The following is a 14,414-nucleotide window of genomic DNA, read 5'->3' as shown; positions in this document are numbered from 1 at the left end:
ATTATGAGGCTTCTACTGTTACCTATAATTTCTAGATATCACATTGGCATTTCTCTTGCTTAGGTACACTATACCTGTGCCATTTACATTATTCAATAGTGTGTTAATATTGTAACCAAAGAAAATTAAACTATGTGGTATTGTTTGCATGAATTGTCTGGCCAAAGAAAACACAAGTGTCTATACGGTAAACCCCTCTGATCCAGAGCATAAAAGGGCGCCATTTGTTCCAGAGAACTGCACAATATGAAGGACAACAACATCAGGCTACTTTGTAAACAGAAGATTCTTAAATCCAAAATGATAATAGATGACCTGTCTTGATGACAAAAGGACATAGAACTGGCACAAACAAAGGTAGGTGATTTTGATGATCTGAGTAATTTACTTTACTAATATTCATTTAGTAAATTATTTTTTAAGAAGAATTTCTGCTTTCGGAATGCTTAACTTACCAGAAGTATCTTCATGAAAGTCACTCTCTGAAGTGACATATCAGCAAGAGCCCTGTCCTCTCAGAGAACTCTAAGTAACATAGGCTGGGGGTGGAGATCCATTTAATCATTGAACAGACTTCTTTGCTACCCGTGCATTGCCTGTTTGAATTATTTCTAATGTAAATCACTGTGTATGGTTGGAGTCCTGTACCTTTGTGGGTTGAGCACTTGCCTCTAGCAAGAGAACCTGGGTTTGATTCTGGGCCGGGCCAAACGTTAGGCAAGTTTCCTTACTACTCACACCTCTGTTTACCCAGCTGTAAGTAGGAACCCAGTTGTTAATCGATTGGCAGATTGCTTTTCTGGGGGTAATAAATAAAAATAAATAAATAAAAATGTGGGCACGTAATCCACGACTGTTTGTGGGACACTGCTGTGCGCAATTGGATGCCTTGTTTCGCCCACAAAAGATACAGTCAATTCACTTTACAGTATATTCTGTGAAGTGCTTTAAATGCCTGGAAGATGTGATAAAACACTATATCAAATCCAAGGATTATTTTTATTATATATCCCAGATTGTGCAACATTAGCCTAGATGCTGCGTGGCATTAGAGTACGCCTTTCCACACTTTGTTTGGGCGGGGTAGATGTATCTTGTCAGTTATGGCTGAATCTTCTCTTTATGTTTTACAGACATACCTACTGATGACAATGCTCTTTCCCAGTGAAAGATTATTGAAAGAATTTGTCATCCACTGGTGACTTGAATGGTCACGGGTGCAGGTGGGATTCTAATCAGCTTTTTCCTCTGAGACCAGAGTGGTCAAGCACTTACTCTTCCAAAGGTGAACGCAGAAGGATCATCCACGAAGATATAAAGTCTTGCTCTACAAATCACTGAGGATCAAGATATCTATCAATCAGGCTGTTACATAAGAACCTGAACTTATTTCTTCACAAAACACTGATAATTTTGAGCATGGCTATTTGTATGTATTTTACACATTATATATGGTAATCTCAACCCTGTCTTCACTTGTCACTACTACTTAAGTCATCAGGCTGTCAATATCCTGGCCTCATTTATTTATATATTCATACATATGGATAACACGTCACAGAGCCGTTTCCTATGGAGTGAGGAGTTATCACGAATTTACTGTATTGTGTGCGTGTATATATATTTATACATTACAGTGTTTGGGGAAGTTCTGAGGGGTTCTTGCCTTTGTGGCTACCACAGTGCTTCACCCTATTTCATGTTTGCCAAATCACTGCAAGCCAAGATCACTTGTAAAGGCCAAATTGCTCATTTCCAGATGGCCCAAGAGCTTTCGACACACAGGAAGCAAGCTCGATATAACTTACACCTCAGTATTTATATGCAGCAGGTGCGAATACAGCTATACCGTAAGCCACTTCTGACAGCTAGTGACTGGCAGGATTCCAACATGATTTTGGGTTTCTTAACCCTCATTTATGCTACATAGTTGGTGGCAAATCAACATGAAACATACTGTGCAAATTCAGTCAAGGTTATTTGCATTTACATTTAAGTAATACCACCATCCTTCAATTTTTGTTTTTTAAAATCTTTAACATTCAGCAAAATGTCATTAGTGAAACAATACATGAGTTTATTTCTACTTCACAACTCTGTCTAACATACTAATCTATTTTATCCAAACATGCATCAGAAATTAAATCTTTAAGAACAGTTTTTAAAAACCCAGAACATTAATACATGGATAGATCACATATTCAACAGAGTGAGGATTTGTTATTTTATTCCATAGATAGTGACCTACTTTTTCTCTTTTAAACTTTGAATGTCTACATCCCTTTGAGGTTAATTTTTGACGTCCGTTGTGCATTGGGGTGTGCAGAATTTTTCTAACTTGTTCAAAGGAGCACATTCACTCATCCAAACAGAATATAACACTCTGGAGATATGAGAAAGATGGTCATGTTTTTCTTTTGATGATTTAGAATGAAATGCATGCAAGTAAAATGAATTAGTGAGGTTATGAGTTTGGTTATGGTTATAAATATGGAGGTTATGAAATGGTCTATTTTCAAAGTGCAGAAAGTGTAATTTTTGCCAGTATCAAAATTAACGATTATGAGGCATCCAATACAATATGTATTGGTCCGAATACCACACTAAGTCACAATGCAGAATAAACTCTTTCACTAATGACTTGAGTTCCAGGTGTATTCTTGTTCAATTGAGAGAACTGCAACTCTGGATTCTGTCTCTTTCAGATATTTAGAAACATAAGAACACATGGAATGGGAAAAGGCTTTTGGCCACTCGAGCACGATTCTTTTATAATTCATGTACACTTTGTTGTAGTTAGGCATTCTACTCAACAACTCATTCTGCTGTACAAAAGTTCAGCAAGGTGTCTTCGATCCTTTAACACTACATCAAGAAAAGTTCCAGAATACCTATCTGACCCTGTGACTTGCATATTTACAACAACAATTTGCATTTATATGGTGCCCTTCACGCCAGATGATTTCCAGTATAAATAAACTGCGCTTATTTATACTGGAAATAAAATGTTGACTATCACAAATGAAAAATTAGACTCATTTTGTTTTCTAATTGATGGACAACTATGAAGTGGTCAGGATGCAAAGTATTGTTTGGATCCATTAGCTTATTGTACGTGTTTGGAGGATGGGCATGGAGAACCCCAGAGTGTGCATTGGGATACTGCTGGAGATTAACCAGCTAAATCCACATAACTTGCCATTGAGAGTACTGCCTAACAAGTTTTCCTGCTGCTTGTACAGCTAGAACCACCCTCCCGGTTAAGGCTTTGGCTTTCAGGGTTAACAGGAGCTGAGTGTGAAGTGACTGCTCTGCCCTTCCAAGTCTTGTTGATGTGCCAGGCTGTCATCAGCAGTGCCCTGGAGCTCTACCGTCCCGCCTGGCTCAGGAATTGGACTATCGAGACCGCCACAGAGGGTTGGCTCGATTCTGACAATTTGTTGCCAAACGTGTGACCTTGGAGCCAGTTTAACTCCAGGAAAACCAACCTCCCCCCCCACCCTAAGGGGGTTAGTCACTAATTGTATTTACATTATGTGCCCTCAAATACTCATAGGACCAAGAAAATGGTGTGAAATATAATTGCTCAGTTTTTATAATAATAATAATAGTAATCTTTGCATTTGATATAGTGCCTTATCATGTTGTTGAGACTTCTCAAAGCCCTTCACAGGATATACTGTTTTTGTTGTGGTATTGCAAATTTTTTTGCCTGATATTTTGTAGGTTGTAAATCTTGCACTGAATTCCGTAAAGGGATTTTGCTCAAAATCTTGAATATCTTATGCTGTAATTGCTTGTTGACCTGTAGTGCGTGTGCATGTCATTCTAATGTAATTACCTGCTGTTCTGTTATCCAGGTCAACGATGTTTCTAGTCTTATAAATGTCAACTGAGTTAATCATTTCAAGAGCATTAAGGCTGAAGGTACATTTTGAATTGCAACGAGATCAAGTTGTGGAATGAAGGCAGACTTTTGATATATTAAAAATGCCACTTAAACTAGATTATAAATGAAACTTTTTATAATGTGCACATTATTTCAGTAAATATGAGACATCTATGGGAATCAATAACATCTTCAGTATAATTTAGTATTCTGAAGAGTCAGAACACTTGGTGAACACAATGATACTCCATTTTGATTGTAAAGAACAATCATAGTTAATATGAGTGTTTTTTACACACACCCATCAAATTTATTTTGTTCTGCAAACTTTTATCTGGCTTCTAAGGTGTTAACATCACTACCACCTGCTCATATCGTCACCAGTTCCTTGCATTTCCTACGAATCATTGCTCAGGCAAGGATTTGGTGCCTGTGCCACTTGACTGTGAATTGACGTGTTCAGAAGAGTTTTAACACAAGGGGTTAATGCAAAACATATATGGATTGAAAAACATACTCCAAGCCTGAAATTTCATTTATTCTTAAATTTATTATGAGCATATCATAAATGTTGTCCTAAAATTGAAGATCATGTAGAATTCTGTAAAATCTTTAAGTTCATTCTTGCCTGCTTTGTTGTTACAAGTAACACATATTGCCCTTCTGTTAGTATCACCATTTTTGGTTAATTGTTATACATGTCTTTTAAAGCTTGGCTTGTTTTGATTTTCTTTCATATCTGTCTGCTGTAAAGTCATTTAAGGTTTGTGTCTTTGACCGTCATCTATCCCCTCCCCTCCACCTGTCCCAAGTTCAACTTCCACCCCAGCTCAGTTGTACAGCCAGCAATCTTAAGTGCTCTTAAGACATCCTCCTGACATGAAAGGTGCAATATAAATGTAGATTGTCATGTATGTTTGGTTAGCATCAAACTGATCTTTTTGTAACTCTAATAATAATAATCCTTGCATTTGATTTAGTGCTTTTCACGTCTTCTATACATCTGAAAACGCTTCACAGAATATACTGTAAAGTGAATTGACTGTATATTTGTGGGTAAAACGCGGCAGCCAATTGCGCAAAGCAGCGTACCACAAATAGTTGTGGATTGCATGACCAAATTATTATTTTTTTTGAAGAATTATTATCCCCGGAAAAGGTATCCGCCAATCGACTAACAACCAAGTTCCTATTTACCTCTAGGTAAACAGAGACGTGTGAAGTAAGGAAACTTGCCCAACATTTCGCCCTGCCAGGAATAGAACCCAGGTTTCTTGCTTGCGAGGCAAGTTCTCTAACCACTGAGCTACAGGACTCCACTTACAATAATAAACCTACAGGATAAATCTTTCTTTTTTGGATATCCAGCAGGCTTTACAATTTTAATCTTGGGCCAACATTAACCCATTCCATACCACTTCAATGTAGCTTTTAACATATTTGAATATTTCTTGACTGAATCACAGACCCAGATGTTAAACTTGCCAAACCCCATAAAATATTTGCAGAATGGAACTCTTACTATTTTGCACAACATAACTTTTTTGTCTTATTGCTGATGCGAAAATCCAGTTCAGAGCTTTCTCTTCAAAGTCTTTATGCTAGATATATAAGTTTGAGGGAGAAACACATGTTATAAAATATAGGAGTGGTCCAATGGAAAATGTGTCTTTGCCCTAACTGATCTCATCCCAGCAAGTTTATCATGTTATTTTGGAGCATCAATCTGTTATTTAGAATAAAAAAACGTCTTGGTGTCTGCCAGCCTTTTCTGCTGATTTGTTCCAACTGTTGATTACCCTGTGTGTAAACATTTGTCTGTCCTAAAAGCATCCTTCACAATTGTACACCTGCAACCTGTATTCTTGGTGTATTTGACATCTCTGTATTTAGGAAACCACTTTTCTATGTTGCTGAGAACTCTACTTATGTCCAGGAGGCTTTAGTGATGCCAATTATGAAAATAGCCTCAAGTGTCATTCACCAGCTGGTGGAACTAATGTAATATTACCTTTCACTAACCGTTGAGGAAGGCAGTTAGTGAAAGGTGAATAATAATAATAATCCTTGCATTTGATATAGCGGCTTATTGCATCATCAAGAAGTCTCAAACCGCTTCACAGAAATACTGTAAAGTGATGTGGCTGTACGTATTTTGGGAGCAAAATGTACAGCCAATTTGTGCACAGCAGTGTCGCACAAATAGCAACAACAGCACTTTGAGACGTTCTCTTGACGTGAAAGGCGCTTTACAAATGTAATATTTTTGTTCTTGTATATACAATAAAATTTGACTCCTTCAGAGAATTAAATCAGCCAGTGAAGTGAAACTTCAGCACATTCTAATTTTGTCTCTCAAGGAGCTGCTTTGAACTTGTTGCCAGGTTGGCTGGGCTGTCATTGGCAGTGCTCTGGAGGACTGCAGGCCCATAGACCTCAGGAACTGGTCACACAGCAAGGGCTCAATTCTGAGTTTCCGTTGTCAAACATGTCTCCTTGGAAGCATTTGTGCTCCAAGGAGATCCCACTTACAATATTTTCTTCAATCACAATTGCTTAACAAAGCATCTCTCTTCAACAACAAATTACATTTGTATAGTGCCTTTCATGTCAAGAGGACGTCCCAAAGCATGTGTTTGCAATATAATGAAAATGCACATTATTGCTTTTTGACATAATAGTGAAGTATTTTAGTTGTAGGATTGGGAAGATGTGTTTTACAAAGCTAATTCTCCAGGCTTTGGATGAGATATTTTTTCACAATATTATAAGTGCTGAAATAAGAAGTGCAGGTTACTTACAGCTATATAGAGTGGTACAGCACTGATACAGGTCCACCAAGCCCCCATTCTTCTTATTCCCTTCATCTGTGCACCTCTATAACCTCCCTTATGTATGTTAATTATTAAGCCATACATATGCGTTATAAATTTGACTGACAAGAATTTAATGAAGATGCTCTTAGTTTCAGCTTGGCTCAGTTGGTAGCACTCTTGCCTCTGAAGGTTGTAGGTTCAAGCCCCATGTCAGTAGTTTGAGCTCGTAGTCTCGTCTGACTCTCCAGTACAATCCTGGGGAAGTGTGCTGCATTGCTGGAGGTGCCATTCTGCAGATGAGATGTTAAACCTATCTGCCTGTTCAAGTGGACGATAAAGATCCCATGGCATTGTTCAAAAAGAAGGGAGTTTCTCCCAGTGTCATGGCAAACAACCCCCAGATAAAATCATTCGTTTCCTGGCAATTTATGTGGCATTGCTGCCTCAAATTGACTGACACATTTGCCTACAAATGCACAGCCCTACACTTACAGTGAATTCTGTGAAGTGCTCTAAGACATTTTGTTGAGGTGATAGGCACTGTATTGAATGTAAAGATTATTATTAGGAGACTAAGGAGAAATAAAGAGATCTTATCACAAAGAGTTAATAGCATACTATGGACACATTCTTCATGAGTCCCAGTGACTGCTGTTGAGGTTGTTCTTGTCTGAAAAAAAGTTTGATCTGATAGATCAGAGGGAGTAAACCATATGTCTGGAACAGGCAGGTGCAAGTAACATCAGGAATTACTATAATCCACTCGTGTAAAAACTGTATAGTAACTTCCAGAGCGAAGAGATAAATAAAAACAACTTGTTACAAAAAACATTGTATTAATTTCAGGATGAAATTCATGTCCTTCAGAGATCATAGTTAAAGAGAGAAAACCTTTTGATACCCTGAAGACGGTAGATATATGGACCATGCCAAGTGAGAACATCATATTTTCAATGCAAAACAACAACAAATTACATTTGTATAGCGCCTTTCATGTAGAGAAGTTTCTTATTTCATAGACCTCTGGAGAATCATCCCCTTAGTGTTAGCAGCCGATAAATAGATGAAGATCTCTATTATTTTTAGTTTGGGCCTTTAATACAGTCAAATCTAACAATCATCATTGAAGCTCAGGTGGTGGAGATCTACATTTCATTATTAGGTCGGTTGGAATTGATGGATGACTTGGAGTTAGAATTGAAACTAACATAAACAAGAAGCAGACGATGATGATAAATGAATACTGCCTGGTGGGAGGTTGGGAAGGTGCAGTAATTAGTATGAATTCCACAATGTCTGGATCACTCGCTGTCATAATTTGCTGAGCATAAATCACACGCAAGAAAATCTGAAACAATTAAGCCCATAGGACAAGGAGTAAACAATAATTTTAATGTGGACACGTTAGATAATCCACATTAGAATAAGAAACAAACTATGTAGAAATGGAGGGTGCCTATTACTTGAGAAGGAAAGCAATGTGATTATTGATCGGTCACTGAAGGTTTCTAGTTACTGTGTGGCTACAGTTAACAAACCAAAATGAACCTTGAGGGCATTTGAGTCAAAGGAAGTTATTCTTACTTTACATACAATCATTGATAAAATATTGTGTGCTGTGTTAGGCACCATGTCTTCAAAAGAAATGTAGATCTGGGAAAATAAATAGTCTGCCTACAAAATATACAGTAAGTTCCGTGAAATGCTTTGAGACTCTTTTCCAATGTGAAAAATGATACATCAAATGCAGGATTATTATTTTATTAGTATTAGAGAGGGTTCAGAGAAGAGCCATAGGATGATTTCAGGCTCTAATTTATATGGAGAGATTTGCAGAACTAATCTTGTTTTCTTTGGAGGCAAAGAAAATTGGGGGAATGTAAATCAAGTTTTGGCATAGATGAGATGGATCTAAACAGATTTCTGGCACTGGGGTCATTCAAAATGAAATTGGGTCTTTGAGTAATTTGGTCAATGAAGTGATGAAATTTGGCAGACTGTAAGGAGTTTTGCTCGAGTTTTGCTGTTAGATTTGCATCTCCCTTTTAGTAATAATTATAGTTCTTAGTGCTGACTGTGAGGTTTTGCATTCTGTTACGTCTGTTTTCTCAAATGTTTCTAACGAAAAAAGAAAGCACTGCATAGTCTTGCTAAAATACTTTTAAGCTTATGTCTGGGAAAATGATTAATTTTATTAGATATATTCTGTCGTGCAAAGTCCGTGCTGGATGGAAGCTTATTTGATCTAGCATTTATTAAAAATGATCAAAAGTATAATTTTAAACCCTTTCTGAGTCTGAAATAAAATAGAGACATATTTCAGTAACTTTCTTGTCAGAATATTTCTGCAGATGGAAAATTAGATTCGTATTTCTTGGAAGAATATTCTAATAATTAAACATTTATTGTTATGTGGAATGTAATGTGCATTTCACGCTTCTCAATTGACCTTCGTTATGGAGAAGAGAAACAGATACCATTTAATTTCTTCCTGTAACTATTGATTGTTTCCTTATTTTGCTAAAACTGGGCATGATGTCAAGCCGTACACTGTATTAAGAGATACAGTATCTACAGTCTCCTTAACCAACAATCAGCTAAATTTCAATTTGCTCATCCTACAGATACTCTGAAGTCAAGATTCCAGGCAGAGGGCATTTTGACTGGAGACAACAAACCTTTTAAGCCACATCTAACCTTCATCAAACTATCAAAGGCACCTAAACTACGTCATCAGGTAAGATTACATTTCTAATCAAATGTATAAAAAGGGGTGGATGTATCACTAGATAAGCCAAGAGTACGAGCACCTAATGCTTTTGTTGGTCAAAGGATTTATGTGCACAGGATAAGAAGTTTTGGTGTCTGATTGCGCAAGCACTGCAGTGATCATTAAAACATTTTTGACGCACAAGAAGGTATGTCATTTTATTAGTGNTTTTTTTACAAGTGTATATTAAGGGAGCATGCATTTACATAGACAAAAATGGAGCACATATTGAAATGTGCTTGCAGGATCAGCATATTGAGATGTATTGGTACGGTTGTATCGCGTCAGCGCCTCCGCACCTCAGTTGCTGACAGCATCAGCATCCAAGGCTGCACTCTCCACCTCTCAAAGCCATCAGGAACCTCGGCGTTCTGTTCGACCTGAGCTGTCCTTTCTTCCTCATATCCGCGCCACAACTGGCATTGCCTTCCATCACCTCCAAAACATCACCAGACTCTGGCATTACCTCACCCCTCACGCTGCTGAAACTCTGGTCCACGCCTTTATCACCTCAAGGCTGGACTATGGGAACTCTCTCCTCGCCGGCCTTCCCGCCACCTCCCTCCACAAGCTGCAGGTCATTCAGAACTCTGCAGCTCGTGTACTGTCCCGCACCAGGCTTCGCGACCACATCACTCCCACCCTCGCTCGCCTCCACTGGCTCCCCATCCCCCAGAGGATCGAATTCAAGATCCTCATCCTCACCTACAAGGCCATTCACGGCCTTGCTCCCTCCTACCTCTCCGACCTACTATCCCCCTACTTACCTGCCCCTTTCCTCCTTCAAGGCCGGTCTCAAGACCTTTTTCTTTGACCGTGCCTTCAGCTCCCCTCTCAACTCTCTACCCCCTCCTCGCTCCCTCCCTTCCCTTCCCTCCCCCTGACCATTTCCCCCCTTGCTCGGGTCCTGACCCAACTGTCCAGCGCCTTGGGACGTCCTCCTGACGTGAAAGGCGCTCTATAAATGAAATCTTGTTGTTGTTGTTGTTGTAACATATCAGCCCAGAGAGATTATTTTTCAAAATGTATGTGGCCTCGGGGAAACTACATTTGGAATACATTTGCATGCAGGTTTTTTTCATAAAGGATACAGTATTCTGTTTTTTGGAACAGTGGGAAGCTGCAAGATTAAAAGACTGAGCTATGAGAAAAAAGTGTCTGCTCTTGATTTTTCTCTTGAACAGAGAAGACTTGATAAAGATATTTAAGATTATGAAGGATTTGAAAATTTGATAAGGAAAAATTTTTCTATCATGTATAAATTTCCCAAACTAGAAATAATATTTTCAAAATAAGGATAAAACAATAGGATAAGGACAACAACGTTCCGTTATATAGTGTATGATACACATAGGATAACATCTTGGAATGCTTCACAGTGGGCAGATGGTGGGCAAGCGAGAAAGGGGGAGCATAGAATAAGGAAATACAGTAAATTTAGTAAAAGGGTAATAGATGTATGGAACAAGTTACTAGCACAGCAGCAAGAGCAATTTAAATTTATATAGCACCTTTCATGTCGGGAGAAAGTCTTAAAACACTTCACACAACTGACTGAAAGCCAAAGCTTGGGGGGGGGGTAGCAGGAAAGGGGAAAGGTGTCTGAAAGCACAGTAAGAGATCAGTTGTAAGATGAGTTTTGAAAATGGAGAGAGAGGGAGTAAGTTAGAAGGACTCTGGGATGGCGTTCCAGAAAGTGGGAGCAGAGTGACTGAAAGTTCACTGAACAATGGATGGTGGATGTGAAGCTGATCAGTTTACTGAATGGCAGAAGTGGCCAAGGCAGTAGAGGAACAGAAGGTCGTATCAATAGGGAGGAGCGAGGTCAGGGGGACCTTGAAAGTGATGACGAGCATCTTAAATTCAATCGTCTAGGGGATGGAGAGCCAGTGGAGTGAATGATCAAGGGCTCTTGAAGCCTGGAATACGAGAGGATTCAAGTTGCAGAGTTCTGGATAGTCTGCAGCTCTAAGACGCTAGCCCGTGAAGGGTGTTATATAACTGCAAGGATTTATAAATATAAATTGCTGCGTAAGAAGGAGTTGGGCATTCCGATGAGCAGGAAATAAGATTAGTGGTAGAACAAAAGACAAAGGACTTGAAAAAGGAACTAAGCAAGTTTCTGTCCCAATAAAACGATTCAGGGGGCTGCTGAGAATGCTGATGATTATCAAACACAGTATCACTCATAGGATCACTATGTCAAAGCCCTGCTGGAGTTTGAGGGTCATTGGTACTTAGATGTTATACATTTTATGAGAAATTCAACAATATTCTAGGAAGAACCAAGACTTGCCATTAACCTACACTAGAATTATGTTGCTGTGAATAAATTGACTATCTTTCTCATTCCTTATGCTTCTGAGACTGAACTTGATTGTGACCTTCTGACCACAACCAATCGCTTGATGCTTCAATAATCTTGCATCGAGTTCATCAATATAGTGAGTGCTTGTGTTGAGGAATTAAATATTTTTCTTCCCTCTTTGCTCTTAATGTCGTTATCAAGGGTTTCAAAATCAGTTTTAGTGTCTTAACAATAGTTTCATTTGACCATGCGAGTCAGTTTGTGACAAATTTGTACATTTGTTTTTAACCTGTGTGTTTGTACCTACTGGGAACCAGGCAAAACCAGGCTTCATTTTATACTGTACTCTGAAGAAAGAGGACAGTTTTATTCCAACAATCCAATTCACTCACAAATACAGTCACTGCACTTTACAGTATATTCTGTGAAGCGCTTTGAGACGTGTCAACGATATGATAAAGCGCTATATCAAATGTAAGGATTATTTATTATTCATTATAAATTGGGTTCCAGAAATGAATACTCTATTCAAACCCACTGTGTCACTTGTTCTCCAAACTTTAAATTATTTACAGAGATTGTAATTGTTTTAAACATAAGTAGGGTTCAGTTTATGAATACAGTTTAGTTTTTAAGTACTTCAGTAAGGTTTTCCCTGAGCTTTCTCTGGTGTCTGTGTAAACATCCCCAACTTTTGTAGCCCGTGTGTGTCACTCAGATGCCTAATTTCAGCTGTCAATTTAGTTGCTCTTCGCTTTACCCTGTTCAATAACGAGATGTTGCAATTTCACCTTTTGCAATACACTGACCAGAATTTTTCAAATAAACACTAATATATTCTGTTGAAAATATTTACAGAAGTAAATTGGTTAATCCTTTTTTTAATGTGCGTATACTTGTACGTTTTGATTTGAGGCCACTTACGGTACCTTAACAATTTGTCATCTTTCATGTCAGAGACGATGAATATCAGTAAGCTGATTGTCCTGAGGTCTTCGCTGCCACACGTACTTACAGATACAGTGATACACTTGACAATTACCTGTGAAATGCTTTGAGATTTTTTATGTGGTTAAGGACTATAAACTAGAGCTTGGCCACTAATCAAGTTATGTTCATTCATCCTCAAAACAGTTCACCTGCTGCTAACATGTATTGTTTTAGAATGCATTATTCCAGAGGTTTAATACAAATAAAATTTGACAAGGCAGAAACATGGAATGAAATATGATGTCATGTGAAGTATCTTCACGGCAGTACTGATTTACCACACACCAGAAAATATTCAGTTAACGTTTATTACTTCTGATGTTCAGTGACCTCAGTCTTGTCAAATTTCAATATTACAGCTAAGTGCATAAAGTCTGAAAAACAAAACACTACACCAAATATACAGGGAATCCTCATTATAACGCAAGTGGCTGGGCCAAATGTCTCAACAATCAAATTATAACAGATGCAGAAACATTGCTGACTTCCAGGTCATCAGGTTGCTGTGAAGGTCACTTCCTGCATGTTACACAGAAAGCTGGATTACTTCCTCCTTAAAGTAATTTTAGTGGGGCATCTTGTGCTTACTGTCCATGCAACAATATGCAGGAAATGCTGTTTGAAACCAATTAGTTAGCTCCTGAAGCCAGTAACTTTGCTTCCAGTAATATATCCGGGTTTCTATATATTTTGTGTATTCCACTGTGTAATCATTTTAGATTCTTCTCATCAAAGGAGCATTATACAGGAGCTCACTCTCATTTGTTTTTAGCATAAGTCAAGGGCCCTGTTAAAAAGTTAATGAAAAGGATACAAGTACATATGTTTTACTCATCCTATTGCTTGGTCTATTGCCTACATAATAGTTCAACAGCATCAGTTACAAATTAGTTTGCATTTTGTAGGATCAGTGCATCACAATCCAAAGGTTATGTTCTCCTCTTAAACTTCAGTAGTTGATATTGAGATACAGAATTAAAATCTGCAGCCTCTTGAATTGAACACCTTGAAATTGTTTGAGTATTTAGAAGGATATTTTTGTAGGAAAGGTTCAATGTAGAGTTTAGAATTGATGTTTGATTTTTCCCCACACATTTGGGTATTTTTGAGGCTAAAATGTGTAAGTTAAATAATTACCATGTTAGAAATAAGTGTAAAAATACTTTTGGTTTTGAAATGATTCCATTTTGCATTGAGAGACCCCTCTCTCCCCCCTCCCCTTTTTTTTAATGGAAACAAGTCTTTGATGTGGAACAATCTGTGATAATATTGTTGCAGCAAACAAAATCAATCCTACCCTATTAAAACCCTCCACCCATCTCTAACTGTTTGAGGATATGCAGACATCAGCAGAAAGGGAATTCTTCTGACCTCTGCCAAAGTCGCTTTCATCTCGACTCCCATCCTAATGAGTGTTTCTCACCTGAGGGACGGAGGTGCTGCTGTATCTTGGTAAATGGATTGAGAAACAGATTGCTGGGTGATGCTGCAAGGGTTCTCTTGTGTCATCACTGTCTTACGAAATGAGGCGAAGATCCCTCAGCTTTTCCATTGTATTCAGCACAGGTGTCAGCCAAGTGGGAATTGTACCTCCTCTCAGCATCATTTGCATTTTTCCTAAAATATCCATGAACTGATTGA

At 38.3% G+C, this 14,414-nt stretch overlaps 1 protein-coding gene across 3 annotated transcripts in view; it reads left to right on the top strand.

Annotated features, from left to right (window-relative positions):
* LOC103182327 (A-kinase anchor protein 7) overlaps window positions 1-14,414 on the top strand; it is an 83,550-nt gene that overhangs the window by 22,506 nt on the left and 46,630 nt on the right. For all 3 annotated transcript variants that reach the window (XM_042333032.1, XM_042333030.1, XM_042333031.1), the window contains exon 6: window positions 9,330-9,442. In XM_042333032.1, coding sequence (XP_042188966.1) covers window positions 9,330-9,442 — 113 coding nt within the window. The remainder of the gene's footprint in view (window positions 1-9,329; window positions 9,443-14,414) is intronic.

This window comes from Callorhinchus milii, unplaced genomic scaffold, assembly GCF_018977255.1.
Source record: "Callorhinchus milii isolate IMCB2004 unplaced genomic scaffold, IMCB_Cmil_1.0 Scaffold3, whole genome shotgun sequence".
In the NCBI taxonomy this organism is placed as follows: Eukaryota; Metazoa; Chordata; class Chondrichthyes; order Chimaeriformes; family Callorhinchidae; genus Callorhinchus; species Callorhinchus milii.
This window is presented reverse-complemented; position numbering and strand designations above follow the sequence as displayed.